Raw genomic sequence first — 22,849 nt, 5'->3', positions numbered from 1 at the left:
CTCGATACGACATATCCAGGAACTGTGATTGCTGTGTACAGATGCGAGCTAAGTTGGTGAACCTTCACTCATAGCTCCAGGCTGTGTTGGCTTACGTCACACAGCTTGAGGCGGCTGCCAAGGGGCATCACTGTGGGGGGTCGGATGTGGGGATGTGAGGGACGTTGAGCACATCCCATGTGTTCCCCAGTCGGTCCACTGCCGTGGCCGCCTTGGGTACCGCCTGCACTGAGGTTGACCCCTCACCGGTGGTTGAGTGGGAGATCATTCCAAAGTTCGGCAGGCGGCAAAAGACTTTCTGAGGGGCGATTGTGGGGCCTCCCCCTGGTTCCTTTGACAAACAGGTTTTGGGTGTTATCTGTGGCTGACAAAGTCTCTAAACCAAATGCCGTCGTCCACCCTGTTCCGAGGAAGCTTCTTGGGCTGCATGGTCTGGGCATTCACAGAGGATGGGTTTGATGGTAGTTGGGAGCTTCAATGTTAGGCGCGTAATGAGGCCTCATAGGAACGTGGCTGCCAAGGAGAGAAGGAAGAAGGAAGCCAGTGTGCACTCTGTGTGCACACCGGGAGTGGGGGATGAGTAATTCCGGATGTGGAAAGAGTGCTTCCGGATCCCATGAAGAGTACAGGGTGCAGCCAACTGCAGGTAGTGGCTCATGTCGGTACCAATGATGTGTGTCACTTTGGATCGGAGGAGATTCTATATGGTTTTGGGTGGCTAGCAGAAATTGTAAAGACTGCCATTCGTGCTTGTGAGAATATGATGGAGCTCACCATCTGCAGCATCATCGATAGAACCAACTGTGGCCCTTTGATGCAGAGCTGAGTGCAGGGTCTGTATCAGAGGCTTAGGTGGTTCTGTGACAGCGTAGGCTGCAGATTCCTTGACTTGCGCCATCGATCAGTGGGTTCCCGGGTTCCGCTTAATAGGTCAGGAGTCCACTACACACAGGAAGTGGCTACATGGGTAGCAGGGGCTGTGTGGTGTGGACTGGGCAAGTTTTTAGTTTAGAAGAGCTCAGGAAACCACAGAAAGGGTGTTCATCTAAAAAGGGGCAAGAAAAGCACAGTAAGGTAGTTGTAGAAACGATCAGTATTGTAGTTATAAATTGTTGTAGCTGCATTGGGAAAGAACCAGAGCTCCAAGCCCTAATAGAAAGCACTGAAGCTCAAGTAGTTATAGGTACAGAAAGCTGGCTAAAGCCAGAAATAAGTTCAGCCAACATTTTTTTAAATGATCTAAGAGTGCTCAGAAAGGATAGATTAAATACAGTTGCTGGTTGAGTATTTATTGCTGTCAGAAGTAGTTTACCTTGTAGTGTAATTGAAGTAGACAGTTCATACAAAATATTATGGGTAGAGGTTATTCTTGACAGTCGGACTAAGCTATTAATTGGATCGTTTTGGCGACCCCTCGAGTTGGAAATACAGTTGCTGAACAGTTCAAAGAAAACTTGAGTCTCATTTCAAATTGGTACCGTACTTGTATAGTTATAGTCAGTGGTGACTGCAGTCTACTCTCAATATGCTGGAAAAATTACACATTAAAGCTGGCGGCAGGCATAAAACATCATCTGAAATTGTACTGACAAGGGAACCTCCCCATCGCACCCCCCTCAGATTTAGTTATAAGTTGGCACAGTGGATAGGCCTTGAAAAACTGAACACAGATCAATCGAGAAAACAGGAAGATGTTGTGTGGAACTATGAAAAAATAAGCAAAATATACAAACTGAGTAGTCCATGCGCAAGACAGGCAATATCAAGGAAAATGTGAGCTCAGGAGCGCCGTGGTCCCGTGGTTAGCGTGAGTAGCTGCAGAGCGAGAGGTCCTTGGTTCAAGTCTTCCCTCGACTGAAAATTTTACTTTCTTTATTTTTGCAAAGTTATGATCTGTCCGTTCGTTCATTGACGTCTCTGTTCACTGTAATAAGTTTAGTGTTTTGTGACCGCACCGCAGAACCGTGCGTTTAGTAGACAAAAGGATGTGCCTCTCCAATCGGAACCGAAAACATTTGATTGCAAGGTCATAGGTCAACCGATTCCTCCACAGGATAACACGTCTGATATATTCTATACGACACTGGTGACGGCATGTGCGTCACATGACAGGAATATGTTGTCGACCCACCTAACTTGTACACTTAGCGGATGGGTAAAAAGATTCTTCTACCTTGCCCAATTTAGGTTTCCTTGTGGATGTGATAATCACTCCCAAAAAAGTGATGAAAACATAAGAGTTTGTCACATAAACTGAAAATAAAAAATTAAACTTTTCATTCGAAGGAAGACTTGAACCTAGGACCTCTCTTTCCATAGCTGCTCTCGCTAGCCACAGGACCACGGCGCTCCTTAACTCCCACTGTCCTTGATGTTTTCTATGTTCACATGGACTACTCAGTTTGTATATTTTACTTATTTTTTTCATAGTTCCACACAACTACTTCCTGTTTTCTCGATTGATCTGTGTTCAGTTTTTCAAGGCCTATCCACTGTGCCAACTTATAACTAAATCTGAGGGGGGTGCGATGGGGAGGTTTCCTTGTGAGTGTTTTCTTACGACATTATTTTGAACAGTTAGTTCACGAGCCCACTCAAAACATAAATGGTTGTGAAAGCATACTTGACGTCTTAGCAACAAATAATCCTGAATAAATAGTAGGTATCGTGACGAATACAGGGAATAGCAACCACAAGGCAGTTGCTGCTAGGCTGAATACCATAACACCTACAACTATCAAAAAGAAATGCAAAGTATATCTATTTAAAAAAGCTGATAAAAATACTCTTAACGCCTTTTTAAAAGACAGTCTTCACTCCCTCCGATCTTATCGGTGTAAGCATAGAAAAGATGTGGAATGATTTCAAAGATATAGTATTGACAGTAATTGAGAGATATATACCATATAAATTAATAAGTGGTGGTACTGATCCCCCATGGTACACAAAGCAGATCAGATCGCTGTTGCAGAAGCATCGAAAAAAGCACGCCAAATTGAAAAGAACGCAAAATCGCCACGATTGGCAAAGGTTTGCAGAAGTTCGAAATATAGCACATACTTCAATGTGAAATGCTTTTAATAATTTCTACAATGAAACTCTGTCTCGGAATCTAGCAGAAAACCTAAAGAGATTCTAGTCATACATAAAGCACACCAATGGCAAGATGCAATCAATACCTTCACTGTGCGATAACAACGATGCAAGTCACTGATGACGGTGCCACTAAAGCAGAGTTATTAAACACAGTTTTCTGAAACTCCTTCACCAAAGAAGATGGAGTAAATATTCCTGAATTCTCGTCAGGAACAACTGCCAAGGTGAGAAACATAGAAGTAGATATCCTCGGTGTAGCAAAGCAGCTTAAATCACTTAATAAAAGCAAGGCTTCTGGTCCAGATTGCATACCAGTCAGGTTCCTTTTAGAGTATGCTGATACAATAGCTCCATATTTAGCAATTATATACAGCTGCTCAATCACAGAAAGAAATGTACCTAAAGACTGGAAAATTCCTCAAGTCACACCAATACCCAAAAAGGGAAGTAGGAGTAATCCGCTAAATTACAGGCCCATATTACTAACGTCGATTTGCAGTAGGGTTTTGGAATATATACTGTTTTCGAACAGTATGAATTACCTCGAGTAAAATGATTTATTGACACATAGTCAGCACAGATTCAGAAAATATCATTCTTGTGAAACACAACTAGCTCTTTATACTCATGAAGTAATGAGTGCTATCGACAAGGGATGCCAAATTGATTCCATATTTTTACATTTCCAGAAGGCTTTAGACATCATTCCTTACATGCGACTTCTAACCAAACTGCGTATCTATGGAATACTGCCTCAGTTGTGCGACTAGATTCATGATTTCCTGTCAGGAAGGTCATTGTTTATAGTAATATGACAGAAAGTCATTGAGTAGAACAAATAATATCCGGTGTTCCCAAAGAAAGTGTTATAGGCCCTCTTTTGTTCCTGATCTATATTAACGACATAGGAGACAATCAGAGTAGCCATCTTAGATAGTTTACAGATGATACTGTCATTTACCATCTTGTAAAGTCATCAGATGATCAAAATGAGTTGCAAAATGATTTAGATAAGATATCTGTATGGTGCAAAAAGTGGAAATTGACCCTGAATAATGAAAAGTGTGAAGCTATTGACATGAGTACTAAAAGAAATCCACTGAATTTCGAAGACCGTAAATTCAACTAAATACTTGACGAATTACAATTACAAATAACCTAAATTGGAACTATCAATAGATAACATTGTGGGTAGAGCAAACCAAAGACTGCGAATCATTGGCAGAACACTTAGATGGTGCAACAGGTCTACGAAATAGACTGCTTGCATCACACTTGCCCACTGTATTCTGGAGTATTGCTGTGCAGTGTGGTATCTGCATCAGGTGGGACTGATGGACGACATCTAAAAAGTTCAAAGAAGGGCAGCTCATTTTGTATTATCGCAAAATAGAGAAAATAGTGTCACGGATGCGATGTGTGAACTGGAGCGGCAATCATAAAAACACCCCCCCCCCCATGAACCATGGACCTTGCCGTTGGTGAGGAGGCTTGTGTGCCTCAACGATACAGATGGCCGTACCGTAGGTGCAACCACAACGGAGGGGTATCTGTTGAGAGGCCAGACAATGTGTGGTTCCTGAAGAGGGGCAGCAGCCTTCTCAGTAGTTGCAGGGGCAACAGTCTGGATGATTGACTGATCTGGCCTTGCAACATTAACCAAAACGGCCTTGCTGTTGTGGTACTGCGAACGGCTGAAAGCAAGGGGAAACTACAGCCGTAATTTTTCCCGAGGGCATGCAGCTTTACTGTATGGTTAAATGATGATGGCGTCCTCTTGGGTAAAATATTCCGGAGGTAAAATAGTTCCCCATTCGGATCTTCGGGCGGGGACTACTCAAGAGGACGTCATTATCAGGAGAAAGAAAACTGGCATTCTACGGATCGGAGTGTGGAATGTCAGATCCCTTAATTGGGCAGGTAGGTTAGAAAAGTTAAAAAGGGAAATGGACAGGTTAAAGTTAGATATAGTGGGGGGTAATGCAGGAGTAGGTTTAATAATGAATTAAAAAATAGGTATGCAGGTAAGCTACTACAAACAGCATAGTGAATGCATTATTGTGGCTAAGATAGATACGAAGCTCACGCCTACCACAGTGGTACAAGTTTATATGCCAACTAGCTCCGCAGATGATGAAGAGATTGATGAAATGTATGATGAGATAAAAGAAATTATTCAGATAGTGAAGGGAGACAAAAATTTAATAATCATGGGTGACTGGAACTCGACAGTAGGAAATGGAAGAGAAGGAAACGTAGTAGGTGAATATGGAATGGGAGTAAGGAATGAAAGAGGAAGCCGCCTGGTAGAATTTTGCACAGAGCACAACTTAATCATAGCTAACACTTGGTTCAAGAATCGTGAAAGGAGGCTGTATACATGGAAGAAGCCTGGAGATACTGGAAGGTATCAGATAGATTATATTATGGTAAGACAGAGATTTAGGAACCAGGTTTTAAACTGTAGGATATTTCCAGGGGCAGATATGGACTCTGACCACAATCTATTGGTTATGAACTGTAGATTAAAACTGAAGAAATTGCAAAAAGGTGGGAATTTAAGGAGATGGGACATGGATAAACTGACTAAACCAGAGGTTGTACAGAGTTTCAGGGAGAGCATAAGGGAACAATTGACAGGAATGGGGGAAAGAGATACACTAGAAGGCGAATGGGTAGCTCTGAGGGATGAAGTAGTGAAGGCAGCAGAGGATCAAGTAGGTAAAAAGACGAGGGCTGGTAGAAATCCTTTGGTAACAGAAAAAATATTGAATTTAATTGATGAAAGGAGAAAATATAAAAATGCAGTAAATGAAGCAGGCAAAAAGGAATACAAATGTCTCAAAAATGAGATCGACAGGAAGTGCAAAGTGGCTAAGCAGGCATGGCTAGAGGACAAATGTAAGGACGTCGAGGCTTATCTCTCTAGGGGTAAGATAGATACAGCCTACAGGAAAATTAAAAATACCTTTGGAGAAAAGAGAGCCACTTGTATGAGTATCAAGAGCTCAGATGGAAACCCAGTTCTAAGCAAAGAGGGGAAAGCAGATTGGTGGAAGGAGTATATAGAGGGTCTATACAAGGGCAGTGTACTTGAGGACAATATTATGGAAATGGAAGAGAATGTAGATGAAGATGAAATGGGAGATACGATACTGCGTGAAGAGTTTGACTGAGCACTGAAAGACCTGAGTCGAAACAAGGCCCTGGGAGTAGACAACATTCCATTAGAACTACTGACGGCCTTGGGAGAGCCAGTTCTGGCAAAACTCTATCATATAGTGAGCAAGATGTATGAGACAGGCGAAATACCCTCAGACTTCAAGAAGAATATAATAATTCCAATCCCAAAGAAAGCAGGTGTTGACAGATGTGAAAATTACTGAACTATCAGTTTAATAAGTCACAGCTGCAAAATACTAATACGAATTCTTTACAGACGAATGGAAAAACTGGTAGAAGCTGACCTCGGGGAAGATCAGTTTAGATTCCGTAGAAATGTTGGAACACGCGAGGCAATACTGACCTTACGACTTATCTTAGAAGAGAGATTAAGGAATGGCAAACCTACGTTTCTAGCATTTGTAGACTTAGAGAAAGCCTTTGACAATGTTGACTGGAATACTCTCTTTCAAATTCTAAAGGTGACAGGGGTAAAATACAGGGAGTGAAAGGCTATTTACAATTTGTACAGAAATCAGATGGCAGTTATAAGAATCGAGGGACATGAAAGGGAAGCAGTGGTTGGGAAGGGAGTGAGACAGGGTTGTAGCCTCTCCCCGGTGTTATTCAATCTGTATATTGAGCAAGCAGTAAAGGAAACAAAAGAAAAATTTGGAGTAGGTATTAAAATCCAGGGAGAAGAAATAAAAACTTTGAGGTTTGCCGATGACATTGTAATTCTGTCAGAGACAGCAAAGGACTTGGAAGAGCAGTTGAATGGAATGGACATTATCTTGAAAGGAGGATATAAGAAGAACATCAACAAAAGCAAAACAAATATAATGGAATGTAGTCGAATTAAGTCGGGTGATGCTGAGCGTATTAGATTAGGAAATGAGACACTTAAAGTAGTAAAGGAGTTTTGCTATTTGGGGAGCAAAATAACTGATGATGATCGAAGTAGAGAGGATATAAAATGTAGACTGGCAGTGGCAAAGAAAGCGTTTCCGAAGAAGAGAAATTTGTTAACATCGAGTATAGATTTAAGTGTCAGGAAGTCGTTTCTGAAAGTATTTGTATGGAATGTAGCCATGTATGGAAGTGAAACATGGACAATAAATAGTTTGGACAAGAAGAGAATAGAAGCTTTCGAAATGTGGTGCTACAGAAGAATGTTGAAGATTAGGTGGGTAGATCACGTAACTAATGAGGAGGTATTGAATAGGATTGGGGAGAAGAGAAGTTTGTGGCACAACTTGACTAGAAGAAGGGATCGGTTGGTAGGACATGTCCTGAGGCATCAAGGGATCACAAATTTAGCATTGGAGGGCAGCATGGAGGGTAAAAATCATAGAGGGAGACTAAGAGATGGAATACACTAAGCAGATTCAGAAGGATGTAGGTTGCAGTAGGTACTGGGAGATGAAGGAGCTTGCACAGGATAGATTAGCATGGAGAGCTGCATCAAACCAGTCTCAGGACTGAAGACCACAACAACACAACATCATCATTAAAACAAAGGCATTTTTTGTTGCAACGGGATCTTCTCATGAAATTTCAACCACTAGTTTTCTCCTCCAATTGCGAAAACATTCTGTTGACACCCAACTACGTTGGGAGAAATGATCATCATGATAAAGTAAGAGTCAGGGCTCACACAGAAAAATTGAAGTGCTCATTTTACCCGTTCCAGAGTGGAACGGTAGAGAGACAGCTTGAAGGTGGTTCATTGAATCGTCTGCCAGGCACTTTATTGTGAATAGCAGAGTAATCACGTAGATGTATATGTAGGTGCTGCAAGATCACATGCCAGGTACAGTGCAGTACTAAGGCGGTACTGTCATGCCCTTACTTCCAAATAATGGTCCTCTCTTTCTGATATCACACTGGGTTGGCCCTGCCCTGTGCAGAATGTCTAGTAGGCGTCATCTTTGCACTGTACTGCATCATTGGTGACTGTACACAAAGCGATTATGGATGTTGGACTACCCGGCAAACATTACCCCATTTGATAGGAGCTCTGACATCATCATTCGTGTGGTTGTCTATTGACCAGAATGCCATTTTCTATGCAGAACACAACTGTACAGACATCTGTTGACCTTTTGTATGATTATATGGTGAATTAGACACAAGACAGGGAAATAATGGTTCGTTGCTTTAATTTTGGACACCAGTGTATTTGCTAATTGCTGCTGAAGTATTCAGAGAATACTGTGAATTCCAAGAATTTGTTATGGAGCTGACTGATAAAGGAACAAATTTTGAAGAGATCGTCCTTTTGTTCAGCATCATTGAGATGAATTTTAAATAATTTGTAAATATCTGTTCCAACTCTTAAGTTTATGAACATGTCTTGTCTAGACATTTTCAGTATAGTTTGTCCTGAGGGGAGGGGAAAGGGGTATACCATATGAAAAGCAATATTCTTAGGAACTTTTATGCACTCTTTGTGCTAGCTGCAAGCAGTAATTGTTCTTCTGGGAAGCAAGCTGAACACTTCACCGTGAACAGTGTGACTCAGCACTGCCATCAAACAAAATTGTCAAAGCATTTCAGGAGTCATCTTTACTTTTATGGTTGATTTCATTTTGTTTTTATGCTGATCAATTGTTTCAGAATCGATGTAGCTATTACTGTGGGTAATATAGTAGTAGGAAAGCTCTGTTCAAAAGTAAATATTTTAGGAGTACGGGAGACCACTCACCAAAAAGCAAAAGCTTTGAGTCATCAACAGGCACACACAAAAAATAATGAAAACTTGCTAACTTTGAGAGTAAATGCATTCTCAAGCTAGAGTGCGCGTGCACGAGCGCCCACACACGCATGCGTCCGTGCGTGCGCGAGCGCGCGCGTTCACACACACACACACACACACACACACACACACACAGAGAGAGAGAGAGAGAGAGAGAGAGAGAGAGAGAGAGAGAGTGCAGCATCAATGGAGGAGACAATATGAGCAGGCCTCAGGCCATGTCCCTTGGAGTTTCCAGGTGCCACTGCTGCATGTTCTTGTTATAAGGACTTCCGCATGTTCGCTTTATTAATGTACATTACTGTAATGTTTTCAAAATATCCATTATTACTGAGTCTAAGCAGCCCGCCTAATCATCTGCAGCACTGGGGGTGGACTTGTCAGGCAGCTGCTACTTTGTGGAAAAGTTGTTATTTGGCTGCTGTGTACTTGAAGCAATTCAGCCACTAAAGTATCAAACAGAACCACACACTAATTTAAACTGCCACAGATGGAGTTGATCCTTAATTAATAAAGTGTTTGTGGTTTATTTTTGTTAATTGTGTACTCTGATTTCTCTCCTTTGACCATGCACAATGAAAAAGTGCTTAAAACAAATGAGAAAACAATAATAAAGGATCGCAACATTGATGAAAACTGCTTATTTTTGTTGTCATCCTATAAATGGTAAAACAGTCATTGCAGGAAGCAAAACCCCCAAATGGGTTTTGTTGTAGTTCATGGTAACACATCTTCAAAAATATTACAAATATATGGTAATCAGGAACAAGGACACAAATGTAATAGCTCTCTGAAGCAGGGTATTTTCCCAGATAGACTGAAGTATGCCATTGTTAAACCATTGCATAAAAAAGGGGATACGTCTGATGTCAACAACTACCGCCCAATCTCTCTTCTGACTGCCTTATCCAAAATTCTTGAAAAAGTAATGCATTGTAGAGTAGCTTCACATGTTTGTGAAAATAAAGTTTTAACAAAATGTCAGTTTGGTTTCCAGAAGGGTCTTTCAATGGAAAATGCCATATATACTTTCACTAATGAAATATTAAATGCTCTGAGTAACCGGAAGTCACCCGTTGGGATTTTTTGTGATCTATCAAAGGCTTTTGATTGTGTAAATCATGGAATACTTCTAGATAAGCTCAAGTACTGTGGTATGAATGGGACAGTGCTCAAATGGTTTAAATCATACCTAACTGGAAGAGTGCAGAAAGTTGAAATAAGCAGTTCACATAATATGCAAAAAACTGGTGATTTCTCAAACTGGGGAACAATCAAGAATGGGGTGCTGCAAGGTTCGGTCTTTGGTCCTCTGCTGTTCTTAATATATATTAATGACTTGCCATGCTATTTTCATGAAGATGCAAAGCTGGTACTTTTTGCCGATGATACAAGTCTAGCTATCACACCCAACAGACAAGAATTAACTGGTGAAACTGTAAACGATGTTTTTCAGAAAATCATTAAGTGGTTCCCTGCAAATGGGCTGTCATTAAACTTTGACAAAACACAGTATATACAGTTCCACACAGTAAATGGAATGACACCATTAATAAATATAGACTTCGATCAGAAATCAGTAGCTAAGGTAGAATATTCAAAATTTCTAGGTTGAGGGGTTGAACTGGAAAAAACACACGGAGGATCTGCTGAAACGTTTGAGTTCAGCTACTTATGCTATTAGGGTCATTGCAAATTTTGGTGATATATATTTCAGTAAATTAGCTAACCACACATATTTTCATACTCTGCTTTCGTATGGCATCATATTCTGGGGTAACTCATCATTGAGTAGAAGAGTGTTCATTGCACAAAAACATGTAATCAGAATAATTGCTGGAGCTCATCCAAGGTCATCCCGCAGACACTTATTTAAAGAGTTAGAGATCTCCACTGTAGCCTCACAATATATATATTCACTTATGAAATTTGTTATTAACAATCCGAACGAATTCAAAATTAATAGTAGTGTACATGACTACAACGCTAGGAGAAAGGATGATCTTCACTACTGAAGGTTAAATCTAACTTTGGCTCAGAAGGGGTTAAATTATGCTGCCACAAAAGTCTTTGATCACTTACCTAATAGCATCAAAAGTCTGACAGATAGCCATATAGCATTTAAAAGGAAAGAATTTCTTAATGGCAACTCCTTATACTCATTAGATGAATTTTTGGATTTAGTAAATGAGTAATTTCCCCAAACCCCACATACGAAGTGTCGTGTTCATGATCTATGGAACAAGTACTAATCTAATCTAATAATACACACATATTAAATACACCAAAACCCATTTCACAAGATGTTTCAACACAATGCTTAGCAATAAGGTGGCAACTGCAGTTTGACAACCAACCTCTGTGTTTGCTTCTGATAGGACACACAACCTCAACTCAGTAGCATCTCGTGGTATAATCAATTGTTTACTGGTGTGCTGTTTACCAAATTGTTCTACAGCATGATCTCTTCTGAGCCCAAAACAAAACTGCATTTTGATACTGCTCCTTGACTGGAAATTATTTGTTTTCACTCCCTACTCTGTTTGTTTCTGAATATACAGGGTGACCATTATTGAATTATATGAAAAAAACATAAATTAATTACAAATACAGCATGTACACTCTTTATTCAACATGTAAATGTCATCACAGGTACTCAGATTTAGGTTATGACAAGTTTGATATGCCTGCCATCATTGGCGGTGATGTAGTGCAGACATATAGCAAAATTCTGCATGACCTGCTGAAGTGTCGGAACATCGATGCTGCTGATGACATCCTTTACTATTGCCCCACAAAAAGGAGTCACATGTGTTCAGGTCCAGAGAATACGGCAGCCAATAGAGGCCCATGCCAGTGGTCTCTGGTACCCCAGAGCCAGAATGCGATCCCCAGAGTGCTTGTCTAGGATATCAAACACACTACTGTTTTGATTCGGTCAAGCTCCATCTGGCATGAACCACATGTTGTCGAAATCAGAGTCACTTTGGATAATCATCTTCCAAAACCTTCACATACCGTTCAGTAGTCACCATGCCATCAGGGAATATTGCACTGATTATTCTGTAACTGGACACTGCACACCACACAGTCACACATTGAGGGTGAAGAGACTTCTCAATCATGAAATGCGGATTCTCAGTCCCCCAAATATGCCAATTTTGCTTATTAACGAACCCATCCAAATAAAAGTGGGCTTTTTCGCTAAGCCGAACCATATTCACGTCAAAGTCTTGTTTGTCAATTCTGTGGACAATAGTGTTTGTGAAACACAAGTGCTGTCCCATGGGCCTGGGGCTTAGTGTCTGAGGGGTTTGAATTTTGTATCGGAAGAGGTGCAGGTCTTCAACAACAATTTGTCACAGTGCCTCCCAGTTGATTCCCATCTGTTATGCAGCTCATCTGATCGGTTTCCTGGGGCTTGTTTGAAACACAGTGCATGTCTTCTCCATGTTTTCAGGTAGAGTGGAGACTGACATTGCCAACACTGTCATCATGAACACTACTCGTTCTCTCAAACTTGTGAATCAAATTCTTGATTGTTGGTTGTCTTCAGCTTGAACTTGGTCGCAAACTTCCTTTGAGCCACAGTTGGGCATTTATTGCTCGCATAGTAGGCCTCCACAAGCGCTGTATGCTCAGGCATGTTTTACCATGACATCTTCACATGCAAACGGCTAGCAAAAAGAAGATACACGCACATGTGCATTCTAATTCTCATCATGCCCTGTAGCCAACCGTGAAGTTTGAAAATCCTAATGCAAACCATTCATAAATTATGACAACTTTATTTCATATAGTTCAATAATTGTTACCCTGTATGATAGAAGATCCACTTTGTAATTTCAATCATTATTTGGTTTCAAATATTTACACTTCCTATCAAATACCAATCCAACAGGTTTATAGGGTAGAAACACATTTTACTTTTAATAATTGTTAAGCTGCTTCAGTACCGAATTTACTCGAATCTAAGCCGCACTTTTCTTCCGGTTTTTGTAATCCAAAAAACCTGCCTGCGGCTTAGAATCGAGTGCAAAGCAAGCAGAAGTTCTGAAAAATGTTGGTAGGTGCCGCCACAACTAACTTCTGCCGTCGAATATATGCAGCGCTACACAGGCGTGCTTTGTAGGCACAGAGATAAATACTGGCGACAAAACCTCTGCATCAGTAAATAATTTTTTTTAAAAAAAAGGTGGAAGACGAGCTTTTTTTTTTCTCCGGCCCGAGTTTCGACCACTGCATTTTCATACATTATCCAACGAAGTAAATACAAATTCCGTATTGTTCATCTTCGAATTTAGCAGAATTTCAATGTACTATGAAAATCTGACTGGCAAGACTGTTGTTAATAGGAACCCGATGAAATGTGAGTCACATGCAGTATTCTCTTCACCATAAGAATAATACGAATATAAACATTTTGCCATGTATTCTTTTGTGTTTGCTGCTATCTCATTTAAATCCTGTCTGCCTAATAAACTATGAAACTAGAGTGAGACAACAGCAAATGCGGAAGAATATACGTATCATGTCATGTTTATATTCGTATTATTCTTATGCCTAATAGTGATACAGTCAGAAACGAAGCATGGCAACTGACTAGATTTTTAAATCTAAGATGACTAATTTCTGTGCAGAATTTTATGTACTAAAGAAACGGCCGTAAAGATTTTCAAACGGAGAAAAATTTTCGCCTAACTCTTGTTCAGAACATGTTCTATCATACACAGTCTATTATTTGGTTCTTGTTGATCATTATCAAAGAAAGCAGCAGTGTAAGTAACAACAAATAGCAGTCTCTTGCCATTGTTTCACTAATGAGATGATAAAAACAAGCCATGCCGCAGGCGGCGACAGGCCGTAAACACACACTATCAGAATACGACAGACAATGCATGACGCAGTACAGTAATGCATTTTCAGCTTAGAGTGATGTAAACACCTAAACAAAGAAAACAGCACTTATCAGATCAAAGCAAAATAAGCAATCGATACAAACCAGATGAAGCACGTGAAAAAGGAAGGGTACCTGTATAAATACGGACGGAGCGCCTGACGCATAGCAGTGGCTACCTGGTAAAGCTTAACTGCTAATCTTACGACTCGAACCAAACTACTGTAGCTGTATCATCTTTCATTTGACCTAAATTGTATCTCATATTACAATGGACCAACTTTGTTTCGATTTGGAGGTGCGGCCTAAAACTTTTCTGTCCCCTTGAATTTCAAGTCTCAAATTTCAGGTGCGGCTTAGATTTGGGAATTTTTTTTCCCTTTATTTCGAGTCTCATTTTTCAGGTGCGGCTTAGATTCGAGTAAATACAGTACCTGTCTTCTTCATACTTCACTTAAATTTATGCAGATGTAATGAACAAATAAGACACCACATAAAGAAAATTCCTATCTGTGCATTAGAATAATCATATCTACATCCACACTCTGCAAACCATTGTGAAATGTAAGGCAGAGGATGCATCCCTATGTACCACTTATTATGGTTTTTTCGAGTTTAATTCACGTGGAGCAGGGGGAAGAATGATTGTTTAAATGCCTCCTTGCATGCTGTAATTAATCAAATCTTGTCCTTATGATCCTATTAAACTGTAGTGGCGAGCCACTGTGTGCTCTAGACAAATTGCAGCTACAAGCCCCCCTCCCCCTTCCTTCCCCCCCCCCCCCCCCCCCTCCCAAATCTACCCTGAAAGATGTCCCCTGCAATGGGGACAAAATATTAGGATATAATAGTCCTGAGAATTTTAGTAATTTTAACCTGTCTGGGAACTGTATGTGTAATGCCTGCCAAGTAACACTAGTAAAACATGAAGTGGGAAGCAGATGTTCATAATAGAATGTAGTGGATTGTACAGGATAACAAAATATTATTTCACTGCAACACAGATGTGAAGAAAGAACCATACAAAACTGTTGCTGCTTTATAAATGAAATAAGCATAACACACATGGAAAGATAGCAAATGGTCTTTTTTTTAAGTTGGAGAGATTGACCAAATACACTAAAAAGATGATCATAAGCTCTGATAGGTGTACCAACTGTGAATATGTTGTGCAGTTTTGTGTACCCCTAATCTTACTTGGAGACCATGGTTCGTTTTGGTATTAGTCAAGACACTGAACTGATATCTGTCCATACATGACAGTGCATGGTACCAATATGTTCCAAAAAGCCGCGCATGAGAATGCAATTTTTCAGGGGGGTCATCTCTCAGTTTCTGTTAGTAACAGAGATAAGGGATCAAGTGTTTTGGATAGCCCTTGGCCTAGTGACCATTTGTATACCTAATGGAAGAACTAGAGTACTGCAGCAACATTACTCAGTTTCCCCAGCCCAGGCAAATCAATTGGTTCTTTTGCGTTAGGCATGGTCTAGGCTGGGTCTGAGGTAACTTATAAAATCATCATTTGTTAAGGGGCAGTTTCTGAGAAAACTCTGAAAAACCATGATTTTTGGGTGCTGAAAGTACAGTTGTGGGGAAGGCCACTTCTATAATTTCTGTTCATGACAAGATGTCAACATTTTTACTGTATGTTTTTAAGATGATCTTGGAGAACTTCAAAAGTTTTTCAGTGTCATTATCTGCTATTGAGATCCAGAAGTTCAAAGTTCCTCTACATATGCAGAAGACCAGAAAACATGATTTTTAGCCATTTTTGCACTGTGGCCCACAATTATATAAATAACTAAGCATATCAAATGGCTCAAATTTTAACTGCATGTTCTGTAGACAATTATCTAGAAATGCCACTTTCGTATTTTTGAAAATATTTATCTGTCATCGAGATACACCTGAAAATCACAATTTTTGGGCACCAACAGTACCAGTTGTGGAGATGACACTTCTATAATTTATGTTCCTGGCAAATTGTCAAAATTTTTACCATTTGTTCTTAAGATGGTGATCTGGAGAAAACTTTTTTCAGTAACATTATCTGTTGCTGAGATCCAGATGTTTAAAGTTACCATACACATGTAAATAAAATATGCACATAATATCCAATCTGAGACACAAATGTATGTTTAACTGGGTGTAGTGAACACATGGCAACAGTTCTGGGGTTTTTGCAAGGGTTCTGGAGTCACTAAACTATGTTTTTGATCAGCATTTTTTTTCACCAGTAATGCTTTATGATGCGCTTTGTCTGTAAACGGGCGCTTCACTCCTGTACAAGCTCTCTTGATCTGGAAATTGTTCAGTGGTGTCAGCTGTTGGTGCAAGACAAAACTCTTTGTATTGGCAAATCAAACATTGTCGGTATACTGTCGGTGTAGTCAAAAACATTGTGAACTCTTATGTATAGTAGTGTAAAGTGAACTTTGGTTGGATGGGAGATGCTTTTGTGTTAACCTTATAATGTGTGTACTTATTTGTTGTTCATATGTATTAAACCCCCCCCCCCCCCCCCCCCCCCCCATGAATCATGGACCTTGCCGTTGGTGGGGAGATTTGCGTGCCTCAGTGATACAGATAGCTGTGCCGTAGGTGCAACCAAAACAGAGGGGAATCTGTTGAGAGGCCAGACAAATGTGTGGTTCCTGATTCCTGAAGAGGGGCAGCAGCCTTTTCAGTAGTTTCAGGGGAAACAATCTGGATGATTGACTGATCTGGCCTTTTAACACTAACCAAAACGGCCTTGCTGTGCTGGTACCGTGAACAGCTGAAAGCAAGGGGAAACTACAGCTGTAATTTTTCCCGAGGGCATGCAGCTTTACTGTATGGTTAAATGATGATGGCGTCCTCTTGTGTAAAATATTCCGGAGGTAAAATAGTCCCCCATTCGGATCTCCGGGTGGGGACTACTCAGGAGGACATTGTTATCAGGAGAAAGAAAACTGGCTTTCTACAGATTGGAGCGTGGAATGTCAGATCCCTTAATCGGGCAGGAGGGTTAGAAAATTTAAAATGGGAAATGGACAGGTTAAAGTTAGATATAGTGGGAATTAGTGAATTTAGGTGGCAGGAGGAACAAGACTTTTGGTCAGCTGAACACAGGGTTATAAATTCAAAATCAAATAGGGGTAATCCAGGAGTAGGATTAATAATGAGTTAAAAAATAGGTATGCAGGTAAGCTACTACAAACAGCATAGTGAATGCATTATTGCGGCTAAGATAGATACGAAGCTCACGCCTACCACAGTAGTACAAGTTTATATGCCAACTAGCTCCGCAGATGATGAAGAGATTGATGAAATGTATGATGAGATAAAAGAAATTATTCAGATAGTGAAGGGAGACAAAAATTTAATAGTCATGGGTGACTGGAACTCGACAGTAGGAAAAGAAAGAGAAGGAAACGTAGTAGGTGAATATGGAATGGGAGTAAGGAATGAAAGAGGAAGCCGCCTGGTAGAATGTTGCACAGAGCACAACTTAATCATAGCTAACACTTGGTTCAAGAATCGTGAAAGAAGGCTGTATACATGGAAGAAGCCTGGAGATACTGGAAGGTATCAGATAGATTATATAATGGTAAGACAGAGATTTAGGAACCAGGTTTTAAATTGTAAGACATTTCCAGGGGAAGATGTGGACTCTGACCATAATCTATTGGTTATGAACTGTAGATTAAAACTGAAGAAACTGCAAAAAGGTTGTAAATTGAGGAGATGGGATCTGGATAAACTGAAAGAACCAGAAATTGTAGAGAGCTTCAGTGAGAGCATTAGGGAACGATGGACAAGAATCGGGGAAAGAAATACAGTAGAAGAAGAATGGGTAGCTTTGAGAGATGAAATAGTGAAGGTACCAGAGGACCAAGTAGGTAAAAAGATGAGGGCTAAAAGAAATTCTTGGGTAACAGAAGAGATATTGAATTTAATTGATGAAAGGAGAAAATACAAAAATGCAGTAAATGAACCAGGCAAAAAAGAATACAAACGTCTCAAAAATGAGATCGACAGGAAGTGCAAAATGGCTAAGCAGGGATGGCTAGAGGACAAATGTAAGGATGTAGAGGCGCATATCATTAGGGTAAGATAGATACTGCCTACAGAAAAATTAAAGAGATCTTTGGAGAAAAGATAACAACTTGCATGAATATCAAGAGCTCAGATGGAAATCCAGTAATAAGCAAAGGAGGGAAAGCAGAAAGGTGGAAGGAGTATATAGAGGGCCTGTACAAGGGTGATGTTCTTGAGGACAATATTATAGAAATGGAAGAGAATGTAGATGAAGACAAAATAGGAGATATGATACTGCGTGAAGAGTTTGACTGAGCACTGAAAGACCTAAGTTGAAACAAGGCCCCAGGAGAAGACAACATCCCATTAGAACTAATGACAGCCTTGGGAGAGCCAGGCCTAACAAAACTCTACCATATAGTGAGCAAGATGTATGAGACAGGCGAAATACCCTCAGGCTTCAAGAAGAATATAATAATTCCAATCCCAAAGAAAGCAGGTGTTGACAGATGTGAAAATTACGAAACTATCAGTTTAATAAGCCAAGGCTGCAAAATACTAACATGAATTCTTTACAGACAAATGGAAAAACTGGTAGAAACTGACCTCGGGGAACATCAGTTTAGATTCCGTAGAAATGTTGGAACACGTGAGGCAACACTGACCTTACAACTTTTCTTAGAAAATAGATTAAGGAGAGGCAAACCTACATTTCTAGCATTTGTAGACTTAGAGAAAGCTTTTGACAATGTTGACTGGAATACTCTCTTTCAAATTCTGAACGTGGCAGGAGTAAAATACAGGGAGCGAAAGGCTATTTACAATTTGTACAGAAACCAGAAGGCAGTTATAAGAGTCGAGGGGACTGAAAGGGAAGCAGTGGTTGGGAAGGGAGTGAGACAGGGTTGTAGCCTATCCCCGATGTTATTCAATCTGTATATTGAGCAAGCAGTAAAGGAAACAAAAGAAAAATTTGGAGTATGGATCAAAATCCATGGAGAAGAAATAAAAACTTTGAGGTTTGCCGATGACATTGTAATATTGTCAGAGACAGCAAAGGACCTGAAGGAGCAGTTGAATGGAATGGACATTATCTTGAAAGGTGGATATAAGATGAACATCAACAGAAGCAAAACGAGGATAATGGAATGTAGTCGAATTAAATCGGGTGATACTGTGGGAATTAGCTTAGGAAATGAGAGGCTTAAAGTAGTAAATGAGTTTTGCTATTTGGGAAGCAAAATAACTGATGATGGTCGAAGTAGAGAGAATATAAAATGTAGACTGGCAATGGCAAGGAATGTGTTTCTGAAGAAGAGAAAGTTGTTAACATCGAGTATAGATTTAAGTGTCAGGAAGTCGTTTCTGAAAGTATATGTATGGAGTGTAGCCATGTATGGAAGTGAAACATGGACGATAAGTAGTTTGGACGAGAAGAGAAGAGAAGCTTTCAAAATATGGTGCTACAGTAGAATGCTGAAGATTAGATTGGTAGATCACATAACTAATGAGGATGTATTGAATAGAATTGGAGAGAAGAGAAATTTGTGGCACAACTTGACTAGAAGAAGGGATCGGTTGGTAGGGCATATTCTGAGGCATCAAGGGATCACCAGTTTAGTATTGGAGGGCAGTGTGGAGGGTAAAAATTGTAGAGGGAGGCCAAGAGATGAATACACTAAACAGATTCAGAAGGATGTAGGTTGCAGTAGGTACTGGGAGATGAAGAAGCTCGCACAGGATAGAGTAGCATGGAGAGCTGCATCAAACCAGTCTCTGGACAGAAGACCACAAAAACAACATGTATTAAAATATCTAAATGTGTTGTAAGTATATAAATAAACTGTCAAAACTGTACCAACCTACAGAATTTATTTTATATGAGTAGCACACCCTGCTGTAACAGGGAAAAGATGGGAACCAACTGAAACCCAAAATTTTGGCAATGAAAGAGAAAGAGATTTATTTATTTATCATATGGTGACAACAACAAATATTAAGAAACACATATAGGTAACAGTTATACATTTAAGGATTTAGGTGCAAATTTAATATGTTTAAATTATGAAAATTAATAATTCAATAATACTAGAAGGAGAACATTTAAACTATAAAATTACAGCCATAATTAAAACAGATACATTTAAACATAGTACAACATCTAGGGAATGAAGCAGTTGATAGCAGATAGTTGAAGCAGTTGATAGCATTAATAAAGTCACTGAATGGTTCTGGGCACACTTTCTGAGAGGGCAGCGCATCAGTGTGCAGTAAGCTGAATGATTTGTACTTGGGCCCTACAATTGCAGGCTGAAGAGTTTCGGAGTCTCCACTGATGCATCATAGCATTCCATCTGGTATGACCAGTTCTTATCCTGTTGTCTTGTCCACTCACTTCTCTTCAGATCAAATTCTGGCAGATGTTTTGTTGTTGCAGCACTCCATCTCTTGCAAAACTCTTCTTTCATGTCAGACTTCTTGTTGTTTCTTTCATTATGTTACTGTGGAGTACATGATATCAGTTGATCTATAGGAGGGTCATTTAAGACTGTATGAATTGGAAGGGATACTTGGGGTGATGTAGATTCCTCCATTCTTGATTGGTTGCTCCTTGGCATCACAATTCAGGTGGTGGAATGTTTATGATTGTGTGCAGCAATGGATCAGTAAGGATTTTAAGTACCCATAATAATTCTCATTGATTCTTTCAGATGGATATCTATTTTCCTTGTATGTGCACTGTGTTGCCATAATAGGGCACAGATTGATTAAGACAATAGCGGTGGGAAACAAGAAGAGAGGAGATAGTGATGGTCAGTGTGAAACAGTGCCAGTAAAAGAGAAAGTGATGTAGCTAGAGAGAATAGCAGTGGGGGTAAAAGAGAGAGGAGATGGTAGAAATGAAAAGAGAGAGGTGAGTGGAGACCATACATAGGTTTGCATGGTCTGGAACCCCCTCACCCCTTCCACTTGCCACCTGCCTAGACCAGCGAACTCTAGCATAACATTTGCGCACTTTCACCCATCCCCTATACCCCTTTGTTAAAGTTTCCCAGTTTAGGAGTTAAAAACCTGGGCAGACCATCCACAAGGACATGTGTGGACAAGAGACAATGGTTGTTGAAGAGAAAGACAGCAGACTGTAAGTGAGACAGAAAGAGGCAATGTCAGTGGGGAAGAAAAAGAATGAGACAAAGACAGTGGCACTATCGCAGAAAGACAGAGGAGGAGACAGTGATAAGGAAGAGTGAGAGAGAAAGGAACGAAGACAATGATAGTGGCAAAGGTAGACAGGAGAAAGTGCCGGTGGTAGAGAAGGAGACAGTGGGAAAGACATGTAGTAAGTAACGGTGATGGGGAGGTGCTGATTGTGAATGCCACTACAGAGGGAGGCTGGTTAAAAGGATTTAGAACGTTCTGTTAAAAGAGCGGAAACATGTTGTGTGCCAGAACTTTTGTTGATGAAGGCAGTATGATGACTGAGACAGCTCATTCCCCACTTTCCTGTCAGAGTCTTTTAAAGACGAGAAATTCACCTTTTTGTGCTCAAACAGGAGCATTTTTCAACTGGCTGCCTTCTGACTCAATTTATTGTCCACTTTCAGATTATTTAAAAATGTAATCAAAATGAATATGATCCTTGTTGTGAATTATAATTTCTTACACTGCAAAAAAAGAATTACATTCCTATATTAAATTTTTAAACCTGTCTAGTAACTTTTTCCATACATACAAGATAAGGATAAAATTACATGTACTTAAGATTACAACTCATGACTTATCACTAAGTTTTTCATACTATTACTGTAACAGTTATATTTTTGTGAATAGTAATTACAATGCTTTTTGAAACTATTATTGAACATTTTGTAGGGAAGATTGAACTGGAACTCCCAGAAACAAGAAAAAGAATGGGTGACAAAGCTTCCTATGTTAATGTCTATCCATTTTTGTGGAAGGAATATCAATCCAGTGGCTATGTTACAGGTAATACTTATTGAAAGAAACTACATTTGCTACATTTTGGTCATGTTTTGTATTTTCCCATAGCTTTACTGCAGCTGTTGTTTTACTATTTTGGTTGCTTCTGAAAATTTTGTTTATATTTATGGGATGATATTTATCAGCTAATAATTTTTGTTCATTTGTTAATTCACGTTGTGTGTTTTTATAGACTAAATACCTGTGAATAGATATGAGTTCTAAGAGTGGATAGCATGAAGTTAACCTCATGCTATGATGATGATATGTTCACCATTTAGGGCTGTTCGTACAGTTCATTATAATATGTATAAATTTTGCAGTATGGTTTTATCAGTAAAGTATTTACAAAGCTTTTAGTACTCACAGTTTGTATCCAAACATATAACTGCACTTTGTTTTGTTACAATCACAGGTATTTTTGATGTGGATATTGAATGAACATGGCCAAATTTCTCTGCAAATGCAGTTGTGATGTTTTTTCATTGCCGTAGCTGGGTAATAATTACTCAAAAGATAAACATGTTACTCTAGATTAAAATGACAAAGGCAGCACTCGGTGACAACCGAGTCTACAGGTCATTATTATTGTACAAAGACAGCCCTGACAACTATATCAATCACCTCCTGGATATATTTCCTCATTTGTGTCTTTCAAGGCATCCGGGGGAAACTTAAAGAGATTGCAATAATAGATTGTGATTGTCAGTTAGCTTTGTGAAGTAATGCTGTTTTACTACTGTATCAGGTATTCGTAATTACTGTTATAGTCATTGTAATGAAACCTTACACAGTTGTCCACATATAATTTAGATAGTACACATATTTTTGTTACTATTGAACCAATTTTATTTATTTAATATTTTTTCTGACTGTGTCACACACTCCACATCCAATCCCTTGATTTGACGGTAGCAGCTATTTTGATTTAT

The 22,849-nt window shown here is 39.7% G+C and overlaps 1 protein-coding gene across 2 annotated transcripts in view; it reads left to right on the top strand.

The window, feature by feature from the left end:
- LOC124595389 overlaps positions 1 to 22,849 on the top strand; it is a 304,713-nt gene that overhangs the window by 158,235 nt on the left and 123,629 nt on the right. For both annotated transcript variants that reach the window (XM_047134110.1, XM_047134112.1), the window contains exon 7: positions 21,810 to 21,923. In XM_047134110.1, coding sequence (XP_046990066.1) covers positions 21,810 to 21,923 — 114 coding nt within the window. The remainder of the gene's footprint in view (positions 1 to 21,809; positions 21,924 to 22,849) is intronic.

Source organism: Schistocerca americana, chromosome 2 (assembly GCF_021461395.2).
Source record: "Schistocerca americana isolate TAMUIC-IGC-003095 chromosome 2, iqSchAmer2.1, whole genome shotgun sequence".
Lineage (NCBI taxonomy): Eukaryota > Metazoa > Arthropoda > Insecta > Orthoptera > Acrididae > Schistocerca > Schistocerca americana.
This window is presented reverse-complemented; position numbering and strand designations above follow the sequence as displayed.